This window comes from Pithys albifrons, chromosome 5 (assembly GCF_047495875.1).
Source record: "Pithys albifrons albifrons isolate INPA30051 chromosome 5, PitAlb_v1, whole genome shotgun sequence".
Classification (NCBI taxonomy): Eukaryota; Metazoa; Chordata; class Aves; order Passeriformes; family Thamnophilidae; genus Pithys; species Pithys albifrons.
Window position 1 is genome coordinate 25783518 of NC_092462.1, and position 27758 is coordinate 25811275.

The 27758-nt window shown below is 38.2% G+C and overlaps 2 protein-coding genes across 7 annotated transcripts in view; one reads left to right on the plus strand and one right to left on the minus strand.

The window, feature by feature from the left end:
• The window catches only part of TBCK (TBC1 domain containing kinase), a 106857-nt gene extending 86213 nt beyond the window's left edge, over positions 1 to 20644 (minus strand). For 2 of the 6 annotated variants that reach the window (XM_071555966.1, XM_071555961.1), the window contains exons 1-5: positions 20400 to 20634; positions 18758 to 18807; positions 17422 to 17520; positions 14716 to 14950; positions 12240 to 12312 (exon numbers count right to left, since the gene is read on the minus strand). In XM_071555966.1, the coding sequence (XP_071412067.1) occupies positions 12240 to 12312; positions 14716 to 14908 (266 nt within the window). In that variant the 5' untranslated portion in view covers positions 14909 to 14950; positions 17422 to 17520; positions 18758 to 18807; positions 20400 to 20634. Of the gene's footprint in view, positions 1 to 12239; positions 12313 to 14715; positions 14951 to 17421; positions 17521 to 18753; positions 18808 to 20399 lie in introns of all 6 variants that reach the window. The other 4 variants (XM_071555962.1, XM_071555963.1, XM_071555964.1 and 1 more) reach the window with 4 other exon arrangements.
• Positions 20645 to 20857: 213 nt separating this feature from the next.
• The window catches only part of AIMP1 (aminoacyl tRNA synthetase complex interacting multifunctional protein 1), a 36668-nt gene continuing 29767 nt past the window's right edge, over positions 20858 to 27758 (plus strand). Inside the window, exon 1 of the mRNA XM_071555968.1 lies at positions 20858 to 20965. Within this exon, the coding sequence (XP_071412069.1) occupies positions 20964 to 20965 (2 nt within the window). The 5' untranslated portion in view covers positions 20858 to 20963. The remainder of the gene's footprint in view (positions 20966 to 27758) is intronic.

A 27758-nucleotide genomic window follows, 5' to 3' on the forward strand; every position in this document is an offset into this window, starting at 1 on the left:
AATAGACCTAGCAAAGATCACATCTAAATTATATCAGTTTGGAGAGTAGAGGGTAAACCAAAAGCATAGTTTTGGATTTTCCTCAATAACCTTTGTTATGAAAACAAACCCAACAACTTCATACAATGGGAACCATGAGAAAAGGCAGATTCAGAATGACAAATAAATAATAAGAAAGAGAAGCCAGTAGATCCATACATTTTTGAGGCTTACATCAAAAAGAATAGTCCTACTGCTACAGGAAGACATGGGAAGGATTACAGCAGCTCATGGTTACAGCTATATTGGTAAGATTTGTTCTTTCAAAAACGAAGAACATATTCTGAAGTAATCGTATCTAACTGATCAAACTGTACTAACCTGCCATTTTAAAAACCAGAAATTGACAGCTACGATGCACTGGAAGAGTTAGCAACACTAACTTTATAGAAAAAAAACATTACAGAAAAAGAATACCACACATTTCAAAGTCCATATAATCCCTGTAATTCACTAGTTCATTTCAGCACATCCTTTCAGCATATAGAGCAGTATAAAAGGTGCTTATAGAGACTTGTGGAAGTGTGTATCAAGCACCAAAGCAAGGTGCTCCACAAAACATTGTCATTATTCCTCAGCCAGCTACTTTTCACCTGCCTCATTGCAGCATTGCATGGACAAGGAATTTTGCTGATGCACAACTTGACAGATTCAGGATTTTCATAATGTAGGAAAATTGAAGTAGAGGAAATACTTTTCCCTTTCCTTTAAGAAAACCTCTGAGGAACGTAAATAGCAAAGATGGAGACCAAGAAGCATTCTTCTTGTTTTTATATTACTTTTACACTAGCAAAGTAAAGACTCAGTCAACAGATTTTAGCTACTTCCATACAGCCAGAAGGTTATGAAGATCTGAAAAACCTTATCTGAGAGCACAGCGATTTTGCAGCTCAAATCCTTGCAACATCACTTCCAACAAACTGTCAGAAGGGGAAGCTCTGCTTCATCTGTGCTTCACACATGCTCTGAAGACACCATTTCCAGTGGCTGAAGTTGGCATGTTAGGGCTATCAAGTCCAGGTATCAACCAATGCTCTGTCTACACAAAAATTTTATTTTGAGCTGGGAATATCTACCCAGCACTTGTCTAACAGAACACAATCTGGCTTGTTATGCTTTTCTACCACTACAGATTTTTGAGTCTCTTAGTAACATAAAATTATTACTTCATTTGGAACAAATTTATAGAATAGCACTCTTCCATATTTTCCTCTCAAAAATATATTAATGAATTAAGAAAAAAATAACTTTGAAAAAGCTTGTGTTACATTATGTATTGTCAATTTCTTAGTGTCATATAAGCTTTTTTAAAGGGTAATTTTTAAGTGTAAGTGTTGACCTAATTAGCTCAGTTGGTTAAACTTGGTTGTAATAATGCCAAAGTCATGGATTCAATCCCCTATGTGGGCCATTGACTTAAGAGTTGGCCTTGATGATCCTTGTGAGTCCCTTCCAACTCAGAATAGTCTGTGATTCTGTAATTATGGAAGACCATATTGACCTCAAGCATGTCAAAAGTGCTCTTTCAAGGGAAAGAATATAATAAAACAATCTTTTATATTCACCACTATCATTCACTATAGAGATTCTAAAAAAAATGATTACCAATCTCCCTGTTTATAGCCAAATGATATTTCTAATGATTGCTGAATCCACACTGAGAAACAAAAACTGTTTTTAATACCCAGGCATTAATTTCAAATTGAACCCACAGAGTTGTCAAAAATTATAGTAATAAACAGAAACCGTCCATCCTCTGGTGTTAATGCATTCAATAAATATCCAAAAGTTACTCTGATCATTAAATACTACACTTGAACCAGACATTACCATATGCTTGTTCAGCAGCAACTCTGTAAAGTCAGCAAGTCTCAGTATTCTTTGCATTAGCTACTCAGAATTGCTGTTTTTCAAAGATTTGCTGACAGGATACTGCTGATTAATTTCATCACTGCTTTTCTGCCCCCTCCCACCAAGAAAAGAGGTAATTGCACAGAGTTTCCTAGCATGGTCTTTGCCAGAAAAGAAAGGAAGTGGGAGAATATTAAGAGAACTGCCTTACTATGCTACAGTTAAGTCAGTGCAGGTTCCTTCTACACACCAAGGCCAGAAGGAAAGTATTTTCATAATGCACAGTCAAATGCATATGAAAGAAGAGTGGGACGCCTTATAGTGCACGCTTGAAGCACTTCTTCACAAAACAAATGTTCACATGCTCAAGGTACATTATTTTCAGATACTAAAGCAGCCTCTTTTCATCCCAAACTGCTACACTGTTGAGGCTTAGCTCACAAGACAACAGAGGATTTTCCTCTTGCCAGTGCTGTCTTTATCCAGAGAGAACTCAGTCCTCACAAACTGGACGGTGTAACGTTCTATCTGCTTTACAATGACAACTGTGATTTTACTAGGGCTGAGGATTATCTTCTACAAAGATCACAGCAGTATTTTCACAGAAACAAACAACAGAACAGCAGCATTTTGAAGTTTTCATTCTGATGGAGGGTGGGCCATAATCTACATTTGCTCTTAGGAACAACTCTGCAACCATGCCATTACAAGCCTAGATGTCTTGACATACTTCAACTTCGACTATGAGCAGAGGCATTTGATGTATCATTATTAAGAAGAAGTTTTCTGAAAAGTTTTTGCTTAGAGCTACATTTTTCACAAGAAGAAAAATTTACACATATTTCAACAGAGGCTTTCATTCCTACAGTATATAGGTCTAGGCTTTATAACAAATGTATGCATTGAAAATGAACTGGGGAATAGCCACAGAAATAATTCTCTATAAAAAAATTAATCCTTTTTTTTCCTTTAGCCAATTTGTTTGCATATTAGCTTCTGTCCTTTTAAGAACATGCTATGCTCAGCACACACAGAGGACTCTAACAGTGGTTTCACAGTGCTAAATGCTTTTTCCCTATCAAGAAAAGAAAAGCCAGTGTATTGTTACTTTTGTAAATACCATAAGGGCAAACCCACTGAAATTGACTTATACCTTTTGTTTATGATCTTTGATAAAAGTACAAGAGCTGAAGAAAACAAGGTTTCAGAATCACTGGGAAATAAAAATCAAGATGAGGTTGTCTGCTCAGAATTTGATGGAAAATGTTATCAGCAATGGGATTTTCAACATTATGTCCTCTACTCCTGAATAAATTCAACAGTTTTTTCTATTTGCTTGAAGATGAAAAAAAAAAGTCCACAATATCAAAACACTCAGACCACAAAAAATGCAGAGAGATCCTCTTCATCAAAGACCTAAAAGTTTAAGAATTGAGCTCTTTAAGAATTTACCGTCTCGAAACAGGACAGTTTTCTTTTGCACATAATGTAGAACAAGAAGCAGCCAAGGAATATCTCTTACAGAGACTAAAGGAGATCTTCAGACTATTATGCAAAAATCCTTAGGTGTGAAGAAGGAAATCTGCATTGAAAGTAGGCCTAATCATTCTGTTAAAAAATACCAACCAACAACACACAAAAAGGCTTTTTATGATAGCAAATGGTCAAGAAAGTAACACAAGAACATGCAAGTTAATAAAATTCTGAATGCTTGAGGGCTGTAAATCTTATGTCATCTCAATATAGTAGCTCAGAACTCAAAAGTGAGCAATCTCACAGGTACTATATTTAAAACTAAAAAAATGTGTAGAGATTACTGAGGACATACAAGTACAAATACCTACCTTTTCCCCAAGAAGTACACAAATTCATACAAGAATCAACAATCTTCATCTACTTTCAGCATCTTACCTGTAATTCTACATATATAAACTAAAGTAAGAACTACGTCCTATAACTGCTGCCTTCCCTTGTTTCACTCTGCACTCAAAGTATTCCATCTTTGAAAATCAATTACAGCTGTCAGGAATTCTGAACAACTAATATGAAAAGAGGAGACACTCGACTCCCTACAGGGTACTTTGATAATCAGCAAGGGAGATACATAAGATATAGCCCCTTATGTAAGTCCAGTTCACAGATTTTCTACAGCTTATGCAAAACTGAGCCTTCTTTAAGCTAAACAAAATAAAAACAGCAATCTTGAGTTTTGTGTTTGCAGCAGGGAGCTCAAGGCACTTAAGGAGCTCTACATCAAGACTTGAGTTGGGACCAGAACACAGTTTTAAAGTACACCCTACTGATCAGCCCCTCCTGCCATGCTTCATTCACAGTGTTTTCAGAGCACACAAACTGGATTCCTCTTATATGAATCAGGAGGTAGGATTCAGAACTTGCTTATTTCCCTGCAGCTGCTAATGGGCATTTGGTCCAGAGTAGACTGGAGCAATATAGAATCAGTACTCCTAAAAGATGCATGGCACACTTTGGTTAACACATCTGTTCTTAATGGATCACATTACTTGCTAATAAAGAGATAACTTGAGGAAGTCCCTTTTCATAGTACAGGTCATCCAAGGTTTTTACACCTCACCCGTGAAAATCTGTGTTCCTGAGCTCCACAAAGATATTCTGGCACTGTAGGCCAAGGGGAGCACACACAGCCTACAGGCTGTCCCCACAACCAAGGCAGCTGCAAACCCCAGCCAATATTCCCTGTACAAACTCCTACATGCAGCATCATGAGGCACAAGCGGGGCAAGTCTTAGCTCAGCTGTCCACAACTTCTTTCACCACAGCCAGGGAGAGCACACATGATCAGCATCTCAGGGTGGAACTGCAACTGAGGGCAAGGTATTGATTAAACACATTAACATCATAGGGATTCTTAAGGTTATAATGGAGAATTGCATATTTTACTTTATTTTAAGGAAGACCTATATTGAGTTTTACTTAGTGTTAGCCATGCCAGCTTTCTCCTTCCCACTGCAACAGAAGTGATAGGTCTCTAACCTCATTGCACAAGGAAATGGATTTCCTCATTCTTACTGTGGTGCCCATGGTGGCTCAGTAAAACCTCATAAAAAACATGATCAAGAAAAGAAAACCTGAAAATGAAGAGTAGTTATTAATGCAGTTAACACTGTTGCAGCTATGTGGCAGTATGAATTCAATTGGCAGCTCTAGAAATTGTGACTAACAATAAATAATACAGTCAGGCAGGATTGGTTTTTTGTTATTAATCCCTGCAGGCAGGAAATTTTTGTTATTAATTCCTGCTTAATCTATGAGAGGATTAAGCATTAGTAACAAGCCACATTCCTAATTAAACCCCTCCCCCCCATTTAATGAATTTGCAACAGACTTTTTTAAGCTAGGAATGAATCTTGCAACACAGCACAGAACTTCTCCTAAAGCCAGGCATTCTCTGTAGATGAGCAGACTTTGAAAGTATTATTTTAACAAACAACTTGGCTATAACAGAATTAAAAAAAAAAAATCTATATATCTAAGGTTAAAAGCATACCTAAGTCCATTTTAGTGTTTAGATCAAAAAACCTGTACCTTCATATCAGTGACACAAACACTACTCAAAGTGAAATGATGGAAATTTCTAAGAGAAGAACACCATGCAAATACAAGTGATGAAAGGGACTTTGCAACTAGGCTAACAAGGAATGGCGCCGTTAGGAATTTCATAGCTAACAAATATTCTAAAAGCCATTAAGGAGTGCATCACTTTGATCTGTAAACCTGTACACATCATCAAGGGGCAGAAAACACCTATCTAGGGAGGAAACCATAAACTTACGTATAGCCAAAGCAGATGCCTGTGACCATAAAGTAGAAATTTTTAATCAGCATACAATTAATATAAATGTTATATGAGAAATGTGATCACCAAAGGGGGAAATAGAGATGGCTACAGTTGCATGCAGGAGAAATCCACACAAGTAAAGTTGCAAGGGGAAGAGAAGCACAACACACTGTAAATATGCTGCAGATACTCCCAAACACAAGAAGGATGACTGGGAAAACATAGAACAAGCTGTAGTGGGAGTACAAATATCAGGCATTAGAAAATGGTAGAAGAAAGACCCTCCACGCTTCACTCAAAGAGCTCTTAAGCCTTTCCACTTTGAAGAAGCTTCAAGCACTTTCTAAGAAACCTCAAAGGGCCACAGATGTCACTAATTTGCAGTAAGTGTTTTGTGTACACAGTGATAATTAATAACATGCATGAGCTAACCTTTAGCAAGATGTGTGCTGCTAATGAATGAAATCAACATTTTAAATCTCAAAACCAGCCTGATCTACCAGCCTTCTGAACACTCTATTGCAGCAATCTCTGATTCCCTGGTATCTAAGTCATAAACCCAAAGACAGAACATCCACACACACAGAAGAAAAAAATCTCAAACCACAGTGACAGAGATTTGTAAGCATATCAATGCATCTAAATAAACCAGCTGTCCTTCATTAGTGACAAATGCTCTCCTGAAAACAGGGCTAAGTAGTTCCAAAGACAAGAACTTGCACTTTAAAAAAACAATCCCATTCTAGAAGGATGCACTGTATAGCAAGTCTAATGAGGGTTACCCTTCCTTTTTGTTTCCCTTCCTAACAGCAGGATGAAGTGTCAAATACTGTATTAAGTTAGAATAACCATATATTAATTACATCTTGTCCTCACAGTCTACAGACAATTTTTATTATAAACACAACTATTGTAAATCAACATTAGGATTAATAAGTGCCTTAAATCCAGTAAGATTTGCACAGCACAAATTTGACATTTCGCTTCTCAGCCATTAGCTCATTAGTAGTAATTTGCACATTTACGCAGAATGGAATGTTAAAATGATCCTTACACAATTCCTTGCAGATAAATCTCTGCAGTATGAAGCCATCCTCCCACTGAGGATGGTGTTTGGTCTGTTTGAAAAACTCAATATTCTCTTTTACTAAAAACCGTAGATTTCAAATTCTCCACTACTTTTGTCCTCAATTGGCTCAGCATATTTCATTTTCAGCTCAAGATCTTTAACACTACTTTTAGCACCAAAATCTGTATGAAGTGTCCACAAGTAACTACAGAACAAGCAAAGTTGAGCAAAAGGTTGAAGCACAATCACACACTTTTTCCACATCTACAGACTTTATATCGTATACAGATACTATACCTACACTTAAATAGCAAGAAGCAGAGATTATCAATCTCAAAGAGTAGGATTATTCTGGTTTTGTTTCTTCCTGAAATAGAGGACGACAAGAAAAAAGGATGCACTCACTTATGTTTCACATGTAAGGAAGACATAAACATACGTTTTGAAAGGTCTTTGTGCTGCCATCAAACACTGCAGCCAACTATACAAGTGAAGAAATACCTAAAAATGTCACTCAAACATCAAGATCAACAATGTTCACCTTGAATACATCATAACAGCTGGACTTCTTTTCTATTCCAGTTGTTTTCCTGTTGTGAGAGGAAAAGCAGCCACAGGAGACAATCTATGCTAAAAGGAATGCTAGAGGAAGATCTGCAGTCAGACTGAAAATTACTTACAGAAATAAAACAGTACTGCTGTATGAAGAAAAGCATAATTGGACAATACATAATCAGGTCTGGACTGAGGTATAATCTTTCATCATAGCTTTGAAATGAAATCATTATCATGAAACTAAAGGAAAAATCTATCTATGGACACTAAATGCCCTAACTATAGAATATCACATATGTTTAGGAAAAAATAATTTTAAGTTTGTTTATTAACGCTACTTATTTTACTATTACATAATTTATCCTCGCTAAATGCAGCCTCATTGTGGCATATGGATTTCTCATGTGAAATTCCAATACAGACTTGATTCAAAGCAGAATACACTCAGGCCATGAAGCTCTGCTCATATGCAGCTCTTCAAGTCAAATCATGTAAAACCTTCAGCCTTTTGATGACTTGCACCTGTTTTACACTATTTTTGAAGAATGCCTGGCTACTCAGAAATTGCTTTCCTCCCCCCATCTAGTTTCTTCTGTAAGGCAATTTCACTTCAAGTGTGCCAAAAGCATAGTAACAGCAACAATGGCATAAAGAAATCTAGTCAATCCCCGAACAGACAACTGTTTAATACAGTCAAATAAAAGGCACTCATCTGAATCAGTCAGATCATGTTTTCTCCAAACCAGTAAACAGCTGCAGACAGAGTCTGCTTCCCATCAAATGTTCGATGTATAACAAACTATACCTTCTATCTCTGATGGTTCACTAGTAATTTTTCAATACCATGACTTTCAAAACATATGACAACTATATTTTACTGAAGAAAGGAATAGACTTAGACTGTCCAAGCCACAAATTAAAGACCAATCCAGAAACTGTTGTAGGTGCCAAACGTCTGCTGAATGTCAGTATTTGCTGGCATTTTTATTATTATGAATACAAGTGCAGACCCACTTCTTCAAAGAAGAAACACACTTCAAGCCTGACAGAAAAGGAAATGCTCACAACTCCTATTATAACAGCACAGGAGCAAAGAACTCCTTTAACACTGTCTGGAAAAGGTATCTCAAAGGAGTAGTTAGAAATGTGTTTAAAAGATGGAAAACCTTAAAGATAAATGTACATCCTACATTCTGGTCTTCGGTATCAACAGTGCTAAAATAACTAGCAACTATGAAGAGCTAGTCAAATTTTTATTGCCACTACCCTTAGTGAGACTGTTAACAGTACAAAATGTCTACTCATTGTAATTTTTCAGGACTTATTTTCAGTTCATTCACAAGAAAAAAATCTTTGCTTGTGCAAGAAGACCCAGAGGAAGCCAGCCAGACTGAGACACATTTTCAAATCTCTGAATAGCAGTAAACTATTATGAGCTTAAATCAGGTATTTACTATTTTTTGTGACTGCATAAATTCCTGGCCCTTAAAAAATTTAACTCACTCCCGAAAAATGACCCAGACTACAATCTCTCACACAGAGGACAATGAAAAATAATCTGGTGAAAAATGGGTTACCAATGCCTAAAACTTTTATCCTACCTCCCTTAAAACTCTTGGCCATGTTTGCAGCGTGAGTTTCCTGTGGCACACAACTCCAAAAGAGCTCCCCTGCTGTTACTGTGATGCCTATGGAAGCACAGTGATGAAAATTTGAATTAATGTGACCTTTAGAAGCATTAATTGTAGTTATAATGTCCACATGGCTATCCCCTGAAACACAGAAAACACTGTAGAGCTGTATTCAATTCCTTTTCTGTATCTGGCTAATTATGGTAAGAATTGCAAAGAGCTGACACTCACTTCATCCCTTTGAGATTTCTTGAAATTTAACTAATAAGAGTTCTAAACAGCAGCAGGTGCTTATTCCAGGATCCCAAATATGCAACTCTCAAAACAGAAAACAATCTGGCCATACATTAACAAACACCTACTTGCTTAATCTTTGAAAGTGAAGTTAAGCATGTCAACTTTGAGGACGATGACAAACCACCTCTGCGATTCCTGGCACTGCTGACATCTTACTGTTATGCAGCAAATTAGTGAATTCCTGAATATACCACAAGTCCAGATTCTAGAAAATTTTTGGTGGTATGCTCAGTAAAATGCCTTTCTGAACTGTGACAGATCAGATAAAGTAAACAGTTAGAGGTCTGATTTTCAGTATTTGGCCTCTATGGCAACTGACTCGAAAACCTAGGAAAGAACTTTGTTGTATTTCTTCTTTTTTTAAGTATAATTCATATATTAAAGAATGTATGCTATACTTGATGCATGACTTCAGCAAAGATTAACTGCAAATAACTACCAAACAGCTGTATGGCCTGTTTTCCAGTATTGTCCTAGTTACAGCCTTTAAACCAGCACAAGTATGTACAGAAAGATAGACAGTCCATAATGTAATGTCTTGAATTTCAGCACTAGCATAATAGAAGATTTCCTGCTGATTTTACATCAGCTTGTGGTACAGGTGCAAAGGACTTGGGTTACTGGCAAGCGTAAGGAAAATTAATCTAGAAACCAGAAGAGCAGTTTCTCACATTCCATAAACAGTTTATGAAATTAATTGCAATAGCATACAGATCAACTCCGGATGTATAACCAGCTATGCTACCATTGACCAATACCATCAGAACACATTAAAAAAGGCAAATAATTCCCTCAAAAGGTAATTGATACAGACAGATCACATAACAAATAACTGGGAATTGGTCCATCCAAGTTATTTCTGAAAATTTCCAGGTCTCACATAAGAATAAAAAAATTCTGTTTTCATTGACAAAAAAAACAGAAGTAGAAGGAAAACATCAGTCTTGCGAGAAACTTCATTTAAAGTGAACATAATTTATCTTTTAGCTACTACTGCAAAAGCTGTAATTTTCAGTAGATGAACCACTAATGTCTCTTAAAGCTATGGATATATATACAGGCTATATTTTAACCCTATGCCTCAGGTGTTGCAGCTTCCACAAGAAATCCCAATTGGCTCATTAAAAGTAAGATCAGATAGTAAAATAACTTACTTCAGTAAAAACACTCAAGTTGAGAGGAAGAAAATAAACCGAGATTTTGTGCAATTACTCTCAACAGAGTCACAGCCCAAAGAGCTGAGGTGACCGTCACAAAGCAAGTTACATCTTTCAGCACACCAAACCCCAGAGTCGTGTACCTTAGCAAACTACCTAAAAAGGTCTCAGAAACCTTTCTGGATTCCTCAAAACACATGTGAGTATAGAGAGGCATAATGGATGTGCATATAGACCACAACTGTTATTTGAGAAAGTTTTGTCTGAGAACCCTCATAAGTATACTGTATAAAGGAATTCAAACTGAATTAAAATAGCTCCATGCATGGTTTTTCAACAGCAGTCCCAAGGCAGGAGACAGCCTGGGCTGCTCCTCATCTGACACCAAGACACACATTCAAAGAACAGTGTGAGAACTGAATGGAAAAGGAATGAAAAGAGTTTCTGATGCTTTAATAATTTCTGGAACTTTGCACAATAGGAAACTGATGCAAAACTGTGTGAAGAACTCTAATATATATTACACATGAAAAAGCCTTTACACTTAACTACTTCTCTACCCTGAGAGAAAATAAAAGCCACATTTCCCTAAAATTCCTCAAGCTACAGTCCTCTGCAACACACTCTCATACAAGCTTAAGCCTACAAAATGCTAACACAAACACAGAGCATTTTGCATTTATATGTATCTCTGCCAGACATTGTTATCCTCCTACTTATGGACTGCAAGGCTCAAAAGGCTACACATCCAGTAACACTTCCTTTATGCAAATCTAATTTGGGATGAGTCACAGGAAGTCACAGAAGGCTAGTACCTTATCAAACACAGCCCACCTGACATGACTCATGTTAATTGGGAAAACAATTATCAATTCTTTTACTGAGCAATCATGATCTCCACGTTTGCATAAATTCCAAGAAAGATAAAATCGAATGCTTTCTGCAAGCTTCAAAAGGCAGAATAAGGAGACTCAGGATTTTTCTAAAATGTGTTTTATATTTATATATTTTTTATGTTCTGAAATAGCACACAACACCTTGCTTTCCCAAAAGGAAATGTTATTCACCTGCCACTCTTCATATTTTTTGTGCTACATATTATCTAGGACAAGATACCACTTGTTTTTAGGAAGGTAATAACAGAAGACTTTAAAATGACAGCTAACACTTTGTGCAACAAGCCTGACAGAGATTTTGGGGTTTATTGTTTATTTCTTTAAAGATACAGCTCAACTACTCCATTCATCCTAGTATTTAAGCAAACAGTACTGGCATCCAGCCTTCGGACTTGATTTTTGACCAAAGAGTTGCTGAAGTGACTATATAAAACCAAATTCACATCACTTAGTAGCACCCCGGCATATGTATCTGATATCTTGTCCAATTTCCAGCTGATAAATTAATAGATTCCTGCATATGAAAAATACACACCAAATTCTATCCATTCTAGTGAAAGTTGTATTTCATCATCTGGCAGACTTAATCATTTAATCAATTCTTAAAAAGTTCCTTATCCTGTCATAGGTCTGGTGTTATTTTTAATTAGAAAACCCCAAATTACTATTGTAAGACAGACAGGATTTTATGAGTTACAAAGTATTTCAGCTGTAAGCAAGCTCCCTGTAACTCTTCTGGCTTTTAGAATTGCAGGGAAATGAGGACTCCCTCTTCAGGCACATATTTTATCTGACAATGTTTTTAGATTAAACTTTAACAGAGTAAAATTTATATAAACCAGCAAAAGTTACAAAATTATCCAGGACTTCGCCACAGATGATATGGGAAATTATGATGAGTGGATTTGAGTTAGCTTGACACCTTACCACACAGGCTTTCTTTCTCGTAGCAAATCTTCCAGACTCTTTTCACAGTGTTCAGCTGCCACAACCAGTCTCTCTAAAGTGGAAAAAAAAACAGGTATAGGAGGACTGGAATCCAAACAAGACCCTGGAAGTACAGACTTCTCACTCTACCTATTTGGCAGATGTTAAAGCATTGTGACACACACTGTATAGAAAATCACCCATAATTAAAGATGTATTGGTTACAGATAACACTACTATTTTTAGTCTATGAGATGCAGCAGATTGTCTTTCCTGTTTTCTCGTGCAAAGCAATGTCAATCCATCAATCCACCCACCCATCCCCCAATAAATGTTGAAGACCTCAGAGAACATCAGGCAGATTTGACTGAAGAATAATGGTCTCAAAGAAAAGCAACTATAAATGTGCTGAAATATGTGGCTAGGTTGATCAAAGACACTCAAAGAACACCACCTTTGAGAAATGGGACTTGGGGTGAGCACTGGAGCTTCAGTCTTGATGAGCCAACTAGCTCAAGTAACTCGTACTCAAAAAATAGCTATAGAACTTGCAGGGGTCCCAGATTGATGGGCTGGCTCTGAATACTGAGAAAAACCCAAAACTCTTGCTGCACTTAAGACAACAATCATACAGCAGGAAACGACAGAGGTGTAAGATGTTACACAGAAGTGTTAAGAAAACTTCCAAAGTAGACAGGCTTTGCTATTTCCATTATTCACAGACTGGTTAGTAATCAATGCTCAGATTCAAAATCAAATCAAACTACACTATTTCAAACATTTTTGAAAGATGACCGCTTCAGTAAGATGAAGACAGAAAACTAAGGAACACATCACCACATTAAAGCAGGAATGCTTGTTACTCAACTTTGTTTCTTCCTTTTTAAAGGACCACTTATGACTTCTTTGCAAGAAAAAAATTTCTGAGATTGCCTTCTAAGATGCTAGGAAAGACTTAAAAGCAGTTCAGTTTTACAAAAAAAAATTGTTTTGACTTTTTTTTTACTTTTATATTCCTCCTTTGAGGGTCTTTTGGGGGGAACACATACATCTACTTTTTTCCTTGTTTTCCTAGTCTGCTCTGATATTTCTCTGCAAGAAGAGAAACTGATATTTTCAAAACATCATGGAAACATTAAATCATTATGTGGAGAACTGATAAACTGAAAATTCCATCAGTATAAGAAAGACCAAATTTGACACCAAATTCGTCTTCTTATTTGAAAGTTATTAGTTAATATTCTTACCATTAGGAACAGAACAGGCTCCTGACTTCATGATTAGACATCTTATTGGCTATCCTTCAAATTACTTCAATAATCAGAAGGTACTTTTTTCTTTCATATTTATACACACCTAAATCTTCATGCAATTTACTCTTCATTGTCAAAACCATCATGTTTTTCTATTTATTTTTTATTTATTAAATGTTAGTTAATGCTTCCTAACCTTTCATTCTAAACAGTATTATAAGAAAATCCCAGCTTTTGTTTCAAGAGGTACTAGCAAAAATAACTGAAAGCAATTAAACTTTACAGATCTCCTGAAGGCATAAATGAAAAATTCACATGTATGAGAGCAGAGAAAAACATAAAAAAGCCCTTGCCCCACAGAATACTTCAGTGTCTGGAGCTGGAAACATCCTAATTTCCTAAAAATCTGAAACATCCTATCATACTGCATTCTAAAGGGGACAAAAATTACTAGTTCTACTTTATGAGAACCTGTAACTAATCAAATACATGCAGTTCACTTTTATATGGAAATATTTTTGATTTAAAAGTTAAAGGTGGAAATCTTTAAAATTGTCACAGGTGTTGCAGCCCTTTCGTGGAAATTAAATGCTCTAGTCCTGCTGAGCTCACAACAGAGTAAGATCATCTAGAGCAGAAAAAAAAAACTGAAACTTTATTTGAGCTAAAAATAAGTGTGATAACAGTTACTGAAAAAAGCCCCTGTACTAAAATACAGCAACCATTAGTGGGAGAAATCTTGAAAAGATAGGAAAAAGGTAACACCAGAAGCTTACATGCAAAGCACAAGATGACTGAGACAACAAGAACAGCTGCAAATTGAGTACAAAACCCATGAAAATGTTAGTAAGATTAGAACATGGGTGTAGGAGCACAGCTTCAAAAATACATGTATTTCCATGTCCCACACAAAGACATGGAACAGCAATTGAATACAAGAATTTAGTGAAGTATAAAAAGAAGAAAGTACTTAGCTTTTACCAGTTAGTGTAACATATGACAAAACAGGACAAGTAACAACCCTCTGCCTTGACTCTGCAGACAAGAAACAAAAGCACCAGTACTGCCAGTCACAGCAAAGGTATACAGTAATTTTAAGATTGAAACGCAGCCACTGTCTGGTGCTATGAAGACAATCTTCTGCTCAGTCACCTTAAAATATATTGTCACAAAAACATAACTGTAACCATACATAAGAATTTGCTTCTTAGACAGATACTCACCATGTTTACCTCTGGTTATGTCAATGTACTGGCAAAGCCTGGGATGGGTGATTGTTTTAAGGATTTGAAATCTTCCCAAAATTTTTATGGAGTTAGGTGTTAGAGGAAGGCCATTACTTCCACAAACATCATGCGGCAGAGCTGAGGCAAAGAAGGTGGAGGCACCCATCACAGTGTCTTTTAAAGGAAACATTTTTTTCACACAATCTTAAGCCCTTCAGAGCAATTTGTGTTCCTAGAGAAACAAAGTAAAAATTTATCTGCAAAGGATACAGTCTCAGGGTATTGTTGTTTACTAATAAATGCAATTAATATGGTTTTTTCTTTCATGAGACAATGGGACATTTTTGCATAATAAACACAATACCAATAATACAGTACTGCTGCATCATAAACACCACATTTAAAGATGAAAATACAGTGATAGTTTTAAACACAGATTTAAGAATCAAACCTATTTTTTAGGAGCAGATAAATGCTTTAATACAAGCAATCTTCAGATGACTACTGCAATACAGTAGGTTATTTATTCAAAAAAACAGTAAATGCACCAAACAGAAAACACCTTTCTAAAATACTACCTAGTATCATCAGGCCGCAAGTCCAGATTGTTGCAGCTTTAGTGATGATCCAGCATCTTTACACTATGGCAATCCCAATATTTAAAGCTGCAAGTAACAGTCATCTTTCCCACCACCATTTCTTGCCCTATCCATGGGCAATCTGCCAGTTCACACAGTGGGTCAGTAACAAATTAAGGAAGTAATCTTCATTAAATATTTCTGTGAGACAATCAAAATAAATCATCCTGAATATTATTTCCAGGAGCACTTAATTTCATGGCCACTTTTCTCTCCAGCAGGAACAAGTTCCCTCCTGAACTCCACATTTCTATTCAGTGCAAGCTAAAAATTTCCTCTGCCATAACACCATTCAAGAGGGCGGTCCCGTGGTGTAAAGGAGAGCACTCTGGACTCTGAATCCCAAGGACCTGAGTTCCAATCTCCGTGGGACCGTCCCCTGGCAGTTCAATGCCTCCCTGCCGCCCCATCCCGTCACATCTCAGATGCTCAGCAGGGTCAGCCACAGTTAGTGCTGGATGCTGTGACAGTTCTCTCTCAGCTCCTATCTGGGTTGGCCAGTAGGTGACTCGGACAGTACAAACTGCCATCAGGCACCTGCCACACACCTGAACTCCCTCAGCACACTTGTTCCTGTGTATAGGGATACACACACAGATAAAAGGGCTGAGATTGTACACTCTTAGTGAGCTCTGGTGTGGATGTTGTGACAGTGAAGCAGATAACAATTTGAAGTGTCACAGTACAAGAGGTCATAGGGCAAAAAAAAAAAAAAAGCCCACTTCATTAAAAACCTGCTCAGGAGGTACCATCCAGTTCACTCCAACATCACAGCACAGAGTCTGAAGGCATCTGTGTATACAATCAACAGAATCAGTCCACTGAGATGGAAAGAACTCTGTCAGCCTCAGAGCAGGAACTACAAGCTCTGAGGAGCAGAGGCCGAGATGCAACTTCTCCGGGAAACAAGGAAGAGGAACACTCAGGATTTGAATCCCATAAAAGAAGTAATACAACAAGCTTAAAACATAAATGCAGCATAATTCTTTTGAACCAGATGTGACACTTTTTTAACATAATAGGTGCTTCATGAAACAAAACCCAAGAAAGAGAAGATTATGCAGAGCACTAATGAAGCGATTTACAACTTTTTTATTAATTCCTCAAGCCAACATCGACCTGCTGCTTTCAGGAAAAGTGGTTCTCTCCAGAAGAAGTTACACAGGAAAAAGAGAACACTTAACAAAAAATTACTCTTTCTCTGTGGGAACAAGCATAAAATTCCCAGTTAAAAGCTACTACATTTATTTTGTGAATCCCAGCTGAGAGTGATTCCATACAGGCTGCACAAAGATCATTATATACCAAACATATTTACTAAGTCCAGACAAATGGAAATTAGGGAATGTACCTTCTGTTTTAACAAATACAGGCCAATTTAAGAGACAAAGCAAATTTAAAAAACTGTTCTCATTTCTGATTTTTTCCCCTTGAAGAAACATGGACATGAAATATATACTTTTATATTCTAATAAACATCATATAAGATATGAATGCATAGCATTAAGGAATCAAACTTAAAAAAGGAAGAAAATCTGAAACAGCTTTGAGCATTGCAGTTTTATAGTAGTATTTGTATTAAAAGTCGTATTTGTAGAGACACAATGCTTCTTTATCTAATGAATATTTAAATTTTTCTGGTAAATATCTATTTTGGGATGCGAGCAATGCAAATTACAGATAGAATTTTCCATTGGAAAGACACCAATTGGACAAATGGAAAGCATAAAGATTTATTGGCATGCAGCAAATTCCAATTGGAAGCCTTTAACTCTGTTTTTATAAAAACACCCACATTTCTGTAAAAACACCATGTCTGCCTAATGAACTATTCAGCTCCAGAAAGAAAAAATATATTAAACATTCAGGGAAAATAGCTTGATTTAGAGATCGAATTATAATCTTGCTTGGCACAATGGCCCTGTAAGAGCAATGTTTTCATTTTTACTGTAGAAAAATAAGGTTAGATAATAATTTCCCAATACATTGTACCTGCGTTCAACTTACAATTAGAAACAAATTTGCATTAAAAGAATAGTTAAAAATCATAAATTCAATAACTCACTTTAAGAGATTAAACTTTCCTTGCACTCTGGATCATTTGGCCTACAAGAATGATTTGGACCAGCAGCAATGTGTTCAACTTATCACTTGCTTCCTTTGGCTAGAAAGCAAACAGGAAAAAGAAAGACAGGATATAAGCAATCAATATTTCCTGACACACACCTAAAGGAATCAATAAAGAATTTAAAAGCTATGCATTAAAAAGGTTCTCTTATTATAGACTTAATTCTGGGGAAACCATAAGCTTTTTAAATTGTGGGGTGTTTGTTTGTTTTGTTTGTCTTTTTTTGTTTGTCTTAAACTCCACACCAAAGTCTAGAAGAACAATAAACCCAACAGTGTGTGACGCATCATCCTTATGTTCAATGAACACAATTTTACACCTCAAACTCAGCTTTACTATGTTGAAAAGACACACATTGCATTAACTTTAAGATTTGACGGCATGAATTATATCAAACCTCCCTCTTACTTTGAAATAAAAATAGGAAGAGAAAAAGAAAGGTTTATTATTTTAAACTGACATGAGAAACAGTTAAGGCAAATTCCATTTTGGGATTGAATTCTGGAAATTTAATTCTGATAATCCAAAACAGACATATGGAAGAGAAAGCGAAGACTTGTCTTAATAGTGTCATCTAAAATTACTGAGTCACTGTTTCCAAAGCACCATTTATTCTATATATGAGACACAGTCTATCACATCTGTGAAATGGGTCGGGCATAAAGATTAGAAGTCCAGAAATGGATTTGTTTCATCCCACCTGTGAATGACCTTCCCTAGCTCCCTTACCTTCATCCAAATCTCCCTTAGAAACCTTTGCAGTACACAAAAACACTAATACTCTCACGAAAATCAGACATCAAAGAAAATAAAAATGACTTTTACAGATTCCTTTTCAATATTCAGATTAGTACCATTTTGAAACTCTTGCACTAGATAGATTTTCCATGACCAAGACCCAAAAATAAAAAACAAAAGGGAGCTCATTTACTGAACAACTTATCTGCTCCTCTGAATACCTACTGCTCTCAGAGAACAAACATATTTTTATCCAGAATCAAGCCTTTTCTCTCCATTATTTACAACTTCTTTACCAGAGCAGTGCTAAAGTGATCGAGTTAATAGACACCGTGCCCTTAGGAAAAAAGAAAACAATCAACATAAACAAATCAGACTCTCAGAAGCAAACACTGCACACACAGACAGGCCAACCTGAATGAAAACACTGAGTGAAACACACATAGGGGCTCTCCTAAAGTGTCCACGTGCAGAAACAATGACAAGGAGCCACACACTACTGTTAGTTACATGAAATAGCAGTTTACTTACACACCTCTTGAGTATCCAGGTACAAATACTCCTCACCTAATGAAGGCAGCTTTTCTGCATTAAAACATAATTATAATCAGTACTGCTGCTCAACTATTTTTAAAGCAATTGAGAACAATTCCAGGAGACCAGATATCCTGAACATTCTATATTATGTTGTCTTTCATTAAATCACAGTATTGTAAACAAAGAAGGCCATTTCGTAAGAAGAAATTCTTTCACAGAACATCTTCACTCTCAATCTCACAATATTTCTGCCTCAATCACAGTAATTATTGACAAAGTAACTGAAATGGAAGGTATAATTTTACCTAGTGTTGCTACTGCACAAAAAACCCCCAAACCGCCATTTATCTCCCACTGTCCACAGTGACTAAGCTATTCAAAGTTTATTAAAATGCATAATAGGTATTGAAGAACAGTTGAGTTCAGATTCCTGACCACAGAAAATAAGGAAGAGTTTGTTTGGGCAATCACATTAATGAGATGGGACACATTCCTTTTGCAATAATAATAATAAAACCTATTAAATCATCAACTTAATTTTTGTAGGGAACGGGGCACCTGTGCATTAAATTTAGTTCACCTTGCAATTTTTAATTAATTGCAGTATAAACATCTCCCACAAACACCATGAGGGTGCTTAAAAAAACTCCAAATGTAAGCAGTGCTGTGTTAAATCAAATGTTTTCCCATGTGAAGTAACATTAAAACATCCTCGTTTACAACATTTACTAACTTCTTTAACATTCACTGAAGTAAGAATTATTCTGACCATAAATAAAGAATAACTATAGAGTCATGGGCAGATAACGACAGACAATACGGCACACTTAGAAGGAAAAACCCAATATTTTCATTATTCTGTCTAGGTTAATAAATTCAATGTAGAAAAAACATTTTGCTTCAGGTTCCAGCTACACCAATTCAGCAATAGATAAAATAAACAAGTATATTAAAATTTTAATATTGATATTCAACATAAATAGAATATGCAAACCAGATTTTGACAAGGCTCCAGTGCCACTATTTTGCCTTCAATCAATACTAAATTTTTTGGGGGAAGAACCCTCAAAGAGGTATCATGGTGTTTTTGGCAGAGGTAACTAACACACATTTGAAGTGTTGTTTCATGAAAATGCTAAACAGTATTTCCTTTCCCTACTTTTGTAGGGATATTAAAACATCCCTCAAGTGAAATGGAACATTTTTAAACCTTTGCTGATTGCTTGTATCTCACTAATAGTTGGAATTTTGTTATTCATACCCGTTCTATACCTGCATTCTCTGCAGGTATTTACAGAGGAGCTACTGGTGCTGTTTGGAGCATTTATAATGTCACTGCTCAGGTTCAGGTGTTGCTGCTTTGGCAGGCGGGGTAAAACTGGTGGCACTTACGTGTCCCCTCCAGTGTCACACCTGCAGCTGCGACATTCAGAATATCAGAGCACTGGGATAGCGTGAAGGAATAAATACATGCCAGGTTTTGATGTATATCTTGATAGGTCAGAATAGGCTTTTAGTCCCATTTTTCTCCTTTATAAACCCGTTATTTCTTTTGCCTGTTTATGACTCTCTTTTGCCCATAGCCTGACTGCTCTGCGATACCAGTGTCCCTGCAAAGACATAAAGACGGGGTTTGTCACCATCTGACGGGTTCGACAGAGCGGCTGTTCGGGGACTGAGCCCCGTCCGGAGAGATCGGCGGCACTGCCTCGCTGGTCGCCCGCTGTCAACGCCCCCGGTCACGGCGTGCCGCTCTGCGCTCGCCAGGCAGGGACCGCCAGCGGATGGGGATGGGGATAAGGATGGGAATAGGGATGGGAATAGGGACGGGAATAGGGACGGGATTGGGAAGGTGCCAGGAGGTACCTGCGCAAGTGCCGCCGCCCCGCCCCGCAGTGGCGTCACTCGGCTGCGCCAGCCGCTCGTTGTAGGACCGGAGGCTCACGTGTACGATGCCTGAGCTCTGTGTTTGTTCTGGTTATTAAAAAAAACCCAAACCCACGAGAGAATTTAACACTCTTCGCGTACTCTGTACGCGTGTACTCTGCCAGCGCTGCGGGCACAACGCGCGGCGCTCAGCCCGGTGCCTGTGGGGGCAGCGGAGCGGTCCCGGCTCCCGGTTATATCAGCCTTAGGCGCTCGCTGCAGGAGCCCAGGGAGCGGGTCCTTCCTCACCGCGCGGCGGCGGCGGCGGTTCCCGGTTCATGTGAGTGTCCCGCAGGGGCGCCCCGGCCCCGGCCTCGGCCCCTGCACCCGCCCCTGCCCCTTCCCCCATTCCTGCCCCTTCCTCCACTCCTGCCCCTGCCCCCTTTCCTGCCCCCGGTCCCGCTCCTGCAGCTGTCCCCGCTCCTGTCCCCGCTCCTGTCCCCGGCCCTGCCCCGCGGTCTCCGCGCCCCGTGGGGGTCCCTCCCCAGCCGCTGGGCGATACGCCGTAGCTGTCACGCCTTGGGGGCTACCCCGCGGGACTGGCCGGGCCGGCCCAGGGGGGAGCCCGGCAGGGTCCTGCTAATTTGCCTCTGCTAACTGGCTTCGAGGCGCCAGTGCAACGCGGGTGGGCTGGAGCGGGGGTTCCCTGGGGGGTTCCCTGCGAGGGGCAGGGTCGGAGCGGCGGACACGGCGCTGAACTAGCGGCTCGGCTCGCACGTGGGTTCGGTCGCTCTGCGGGCCCCGCTCTGGGGCGGCGCTGCAGATGCAGAGACTGCGCTGAGCGCGGAGGGCGCCCCTGAATGCGAAGGGCTTCATCCGAAATCTGTTGTGTTCCTTTGTGCAACCCTTCCTCTGGAATGAGGGCCTGGAAGCCGCGGGGCGGTGGGCTCTTGAAGGAAACGCAGTAACAGCCTGGGAAGTGCAGGCACGGAGCATCTGCTGGGCTTTGCATAGGGACGGCTGTTAATGATGGGAAAGAGATGCTGCCTCAGTTTTGGTTAATTGTAGAACGTTCGTTATGCCTTGTGTGTTTATTATGCCTTGGGGCGGTCCCGTGGTGTAAAGGAGAGCACTCCGGACTCTAAATCCGAAGGCCCTGAGTTTCAGTCTCAGTGGGACCGTCCCCTGGCAGTTCAATGCCTCCCTGCCATCCCATCCCGTCACATCTCGGATGCGCAGCAGGGTCAGCCCCGGTTAGTACCGGGTGCTGTGACAGTCCCGAGGACTTCACTGTCACTGTCCAAGCTCTCTCGGCCGTGGCAGATGAACCTCCGGACTGAAACGGTGGGGCCAGTTCTGCGCACGTTGTGCCTCACCTAAAAAATCCCCTGCACAGGCTGGAAGGGCACACCCACGTGGGGAGAGCCCTGCCCAAATCTGCGTTCGTGAAGTCTGGCCATACACATACACACATACATACAGACTTCAGTGAGCGAAAAACTCAGTATTTGGTCCACCCTCGACAGAGTTACTTGCAAGACTTAACACACAGCACCTACTCTGTTTGGGGATTAATTGGATAGCAGAGATGATGGTTTGTTGCTCATTAGGACACATTCCGAGCCAGCAGCCAACCAACACGTGGCAGGGCAGCACTGCTGCAGTGCTGCATACTTTAGGCTGAGCTGTAAGTGCTTTTGAGCAGAGTTTAGCAGCTGGCAAAATGAACAAAATACCACTGCAAATTAAGTAACACTTAAATTTCTTGTTCTTTCTGTTTCTTTAACTTGGAGTTTTTATTGCTTTTTTTTAATGAAGTCATTGCTTTTCACAAATAGTTTTGTGATTCAGGATGCTTACATGAAGTCTAGTGAGGCAAGGCAGCAGGGATTCCATACAGCATCCCAGTTTTGTATGTCCTTATCATTCACTTGCTGTATTGTTCTCCAGTTATGATTAAATTTTATTACAGTGTTTGGCAGACCTGTTGGAAAGCAAGACCAAAATTATAAACCCAAGCAAAACCAAAGTCTCAAACCGGAATTTTTAATACTGGATATTAAAAGTTGTTAAAAATTATAAGGCCTTAGAAATTAGTTGGCAAAGTAGGGTTTTTAGTTGAGGTTTTTTTGGTTGGTTGGGTTTTTGTTGTTGTTGTTTATTTTGTGTTTTGTTTTTTTAGCTAGCTTTAAGGGTCATTTCTTATCAGTGTGGCTTCTTCATAATACATTCTCTCCACCCTGTCACACATTAACAATATATTCTTGTTATAGTAATTTTGACTTCAATGTGTTTTAAGCAATACGTTATGAGTTGCTTTGATGTTTTAGCACCACCAGATCCTGAGGGTCCAAGATGTTGAAAGCAGGGTGATTTAAGTTAAAATAACTCTTAAAACTATCTTGGGCAAATTTGTGCACAGGAATGTCTTTTTCCAGTTGTAATTTCGAAGCTTGTGCATATTTTCTGTATATTGCTGTAGGTTTGTTTGTGCCTTTTACACGTCTAAATGTAAGAAAAGGAAACAACTTATTCTCCAGACGGAAAGCAGTGGATAATGGTATCAAATAAAAAATGACACCTGCTAAAAACAGTCCATCAGGTTGGAAATAATGGAACTCTTGAGTTTCCTAGAGCCTCGAGGACTTGATGTTTCTGAATGAAGCATATTTGAGTGGGAAAACTGAAAAATAAGTTTAATTCATGAAGGTGTGTTCTTGTTGCTTTGACATTGTTATGACTCTAATTTAGTATGAAGTTCACCTGGGATTTCATGATCAAAGGAGCGCTAAGCAGTCCATGGATATTTCTTCATCCTTTTGATTTAGATGTTGTCTGTAATGGCTTTTCTCCTAACACTATCTGACTGAAGTCTATTGAATACAGTATTGTTATTTCAATTAGATAAGTTATCTACCCTGCTAGTCATGCTTTGCAAAATCTTTTAAATCAAATAATACCATTTTCTTAAAATTATTTTTGAAAATCAAAAATTCATACATTCGAGTCTGCTGGAGTCTTTGACTTTCTGCTGACCTGGACGTTTCAGAATGTTATGTTTTCCTGAAAAGAGAACTATAAAACACCATGTGAGTAATGCACTGTCATGTGAGATGTATTGGTGCCATTCCTCCCTTTTCTTCCTGTTAGTTCTTTCTAAAGTTGCCTGCTTAATATGCTTGATAAAATCACATTCTTGAGGGGCAGGGTTCTACTTCAGGGAATGCTGAAATATATATACCTAACTGTAGAGTTCGTCACTGAAATTTCATGGTATGTGCTTGACACACTGAATTCTTTATTTAAGTGACACATCATCACAATAATTTGATTGCCATTTCCAAATTATGTCTTAACCTTTTTTTTGTTTTTGTCCCATAAACTCCATAGAGATCTGGTTGGTTTTAACTCTGAGGGTTTGGGAGGGGGGGGGGGGGGTTCTTGTTTCTTAAATTCAGACTAAAGTAGAAAGTTAAAACTTTATATTAGTCTGTAATATATTGAGATACTCATTTCAGTTGGCATGAAACCTTAAAAACAGCTTCTGGAAATACTGTAAAAATGCCTCAAAGTATTTCTATGTTTTTATTACACAGCATGTTTTGTCCTGTACAACCATGCTAGTTTGAATTACGATATGGTAAGAGATAACATAAAGTAATAATCAGTTGTAGTGTTTTGTGCTTTCCTTCTGAATCAATAAATCACTTCTGAAGTTGCTGCTTTATGTAAATTCACTAATTGACAGTAGAATCAAATAAGAAAACTATCAGTTTCTCAGCTTCACAGCCCCTTCCCCATTAAAGTACAATAAATAATTTTATGGATGTCATGTTACTCTGTTCATTTTTTAAGAAGTCTAAGGAAGCAGCAGACATAGCTTGACATCAGACCAAAGGGTGGATCCTGAACTGGCAGTAAAAACCACATATCAAGATCCAAAATAGGACATAAGTGTTATACAGGACCTGTCCAGACCAAGAATGTAAAGAAAAATTGAGGTTTTGGGTGCCTATAAATCCCACCTACTTCACAAGTCCCCATAAACATACTTGGGAAATACCTGTAAAATAAAAATAACATAAAGCAGTTCTCATTAGAAGGGTTGATCAAGTGTCCAGGAAGACAAATCTGGTATTGACCATAATAATTTTAACTTCTCTGATTATGGTTTGGTTGCTGCATGTCACACCTATAATGTGAATGTATTCATTCATATTCGTCTCTTCTAAGGGGGAGTGTCTTAAAACTTAAGGAAGGTCAAATGCAAGACAACATAGATAAAATTGAGGAGTCAGCATAGAGGGCAGCTGGTAGGAACATCAGATGAGAGTAAAGCAACAGCACCTTTTATTTCTCGTAGTGTTATGAGTTTCATGATGTCAGTCCAGCAGAGACCCCCCAGAAATCTGTTTATTCTACCTGTATGGTTCTTACCTTTACCAAGAAACATCTCCCCTGTTAAATTTCCTGTCATACTGGGAGTTAGGGGGAAATCAGTATTTGTTTTTCATTTCCATGGTTACATTATTATTAAACAGTAAAGGAGTAGGAAAAAGGTCTCTGACTTTCCCCTCCTCCCCTTGATGTGATAGAAGCCATCTTTACTCATAATTTAATGTAATTTAAAAGAGATTTGGATGCTTCTCAAAACAGTTTTCTTCTTTATTTTTTATTATTTTTAATGTATCATTTTATATTTCTTTATGTATGCATGGGAAAAAGTGCTGTCTTTTTAAAAAAAATTCGTTTAAGGAAAATCTTAGTGACTGCAGATCAGTAAGTCATCAGTTGAAGTTTACACAGTTTTTTCTCTTGGGGAACAAGAAACTAGAGTGCTGTCTGCATTATGATGTTAGAAGTCAATTTATTCGGAGCGAGTGTGAATTTAATACATTGGTATTTTAGTTCACAGGTGGATTCTTTCTCCTGCTTTCCCTGTTAGCAGATCTTTTATGTGTATTTTGTTGTCCCAAATAAATGCAGTTGAATATGTGGAAATAATACAGAAGGGTATGTTTTACTACATGTTTTTTAAAGTTAAATAAAACACAAGGATATAAAAAAGGACAATATCATTGGGTTTGTAACCCTGGGTGTAACAAAAAGACCTTAGCAGAAAAGTAGCAAAAGATCTCATTCATTCTCTGTTATATCTTAATCACTTCTGACAGATGTTTGCCTAACCTGTTTTTAAAACCTTCCAGTGATGGATATTCCACAGCCTGCAAAGGCTGTTCAGTCTATTACTGTCACTTGAAAATTTTCCAAAACTTAAATCTTGCATTCTTTTTGATGTCTGCATCAGACCTGGTGAACAGTTTAGTCCCGTTCTCGTACCAACTTGCTTTGCGTCTGAAGAATGAGACCAAGTCTCCCATCTATCTTCTCTTCTATAGACTAAACAACTACACTTCTTTCAGGCTTTTTGATCTTCTTTGAAGTGTCTTTAAAAAGTTGAGAGACAGGAAAGGGGAATCTGAACAAAGGCAAATCTCTGTGGCAGTTGTAAGGGGTCTTGAGTATGTATGAGTGCAATGTGAGTATTGCTTGAGCAGCTGAGGCAGTTTGCCTATAATAAAATGTGGCTAGTCAGGCCTTTCCTGACTTGCTTCTCCTTTATTTGCTCCTGTTTCCCTCATGCTTGTTTTCTAGAGAAAGTGCAAGTTTGAAATGATTTTTGTTTTTTGAACTGGAGTGGGGAGGCATGGCAAGGTAATAGTTCCCAGGTCAGAAGTTGTTCTCTAGTTTTTGTGGTGTGGTGTTGTGTAAATTGATTAAGTCATTAGTTGCTCTTTGGCAAATTGTCTTATGTTGAAGGCCATAATGAACATGAAACATTTTGCAAGCAGGTATTTTCCTCCTGAAAATATAGCCCCTGTGGTTCCTGTCAGCTGAATAGATCTGATAGATGGGACAAGGGAAAGTGAGTTTTGAGCATATTAAAACTGTGCTAGTTTGCTTGGGTAGTGTGATGGCTCCAAATGTTCTGAGATTCTAATTTCTTTGAAATCCTGGAGCAGAGCACCTCTCAGTTGTTTCCTTGCACATTTGTGATTTGTTTTGCTTCCTTCAGTTTGGTCATAGTATTTTCAGTTGGTTGGTGGCCTTCTGATAAGGGTAGGTCACTTGTTCTGTCTATGGAATCTGAACCCCCTTTATTGTCCATACAAGGTATCAACATTAATACTGGTATGAATTACTTTAAAAGGCATAAGCAAGGAAATCGTGTATGCCAACCAGGATGAAAGATAAGGTTTCTCTAAAGTTCCATTTGTAACTTAGAGTTATGATAGTCTGAAATTGATCCGTTTGGATAAATAAATGCATCAGTGAGCACCTATAAGAGTAATTATATTCACTTGTTGATGTGTGCTGTTTGTAAAGAAAATTATGTTCATACCTCACTGAAAGGAGAACTGGATAAATTCCTCTTTGCTGTGTACATTTTCAGGGTGACATTGCAGAAAAGAGCCTCTCTGCTAACCTCGCTTTTGCAATTTTTGTTACACTCCACAATTTTGTATACAGTTACAGAATCTCAGAATGGGTTGGAAGGGACCTTAAAGATCAGCTGGTTCCAACCACCCTGCAGACAGGACACCTTCAACTGCACCAGCTTGTTCAAAGCCCCATCCAATTTGACCTTGAACACTTCCAGGGATGGGGCATCCACCGCTTCTCTGAGCAACCTATTCCAGTATCTCACCACCCTCAGTTCTTAAGTTTTTCTGTGACTTTATATAAATTAACAGTCTAGAAACTGTTCCTTGACTTCCAAAACTGTAGAGAAGAAAGATTAAACTGGCATTCATATTAGAAAGCAATATATACTGTATTTAACCATCATCTCTTAAACACAATTCATACAGAATTTATTCTTTCCTCATAATTGTGAAAAACTGACATATATTCTGTGCTGGATTAGAGGAAATTCAATTCCTGGCAGTTGACAATGCATTAAAAATCATACAAAATTGTCTCAAGTTGTAAATCTCTTCTTGAGGTCATTTGGTTCAATCTTTTGGCATAAAGTTACCTAATAGGAAAGACTTTTATTTCTATTTCTTTCTCATCAGGAGTTTTCCCAACTTAACTTTGGCTGAGTACAAATTAATAGTTTAAAGATTAGT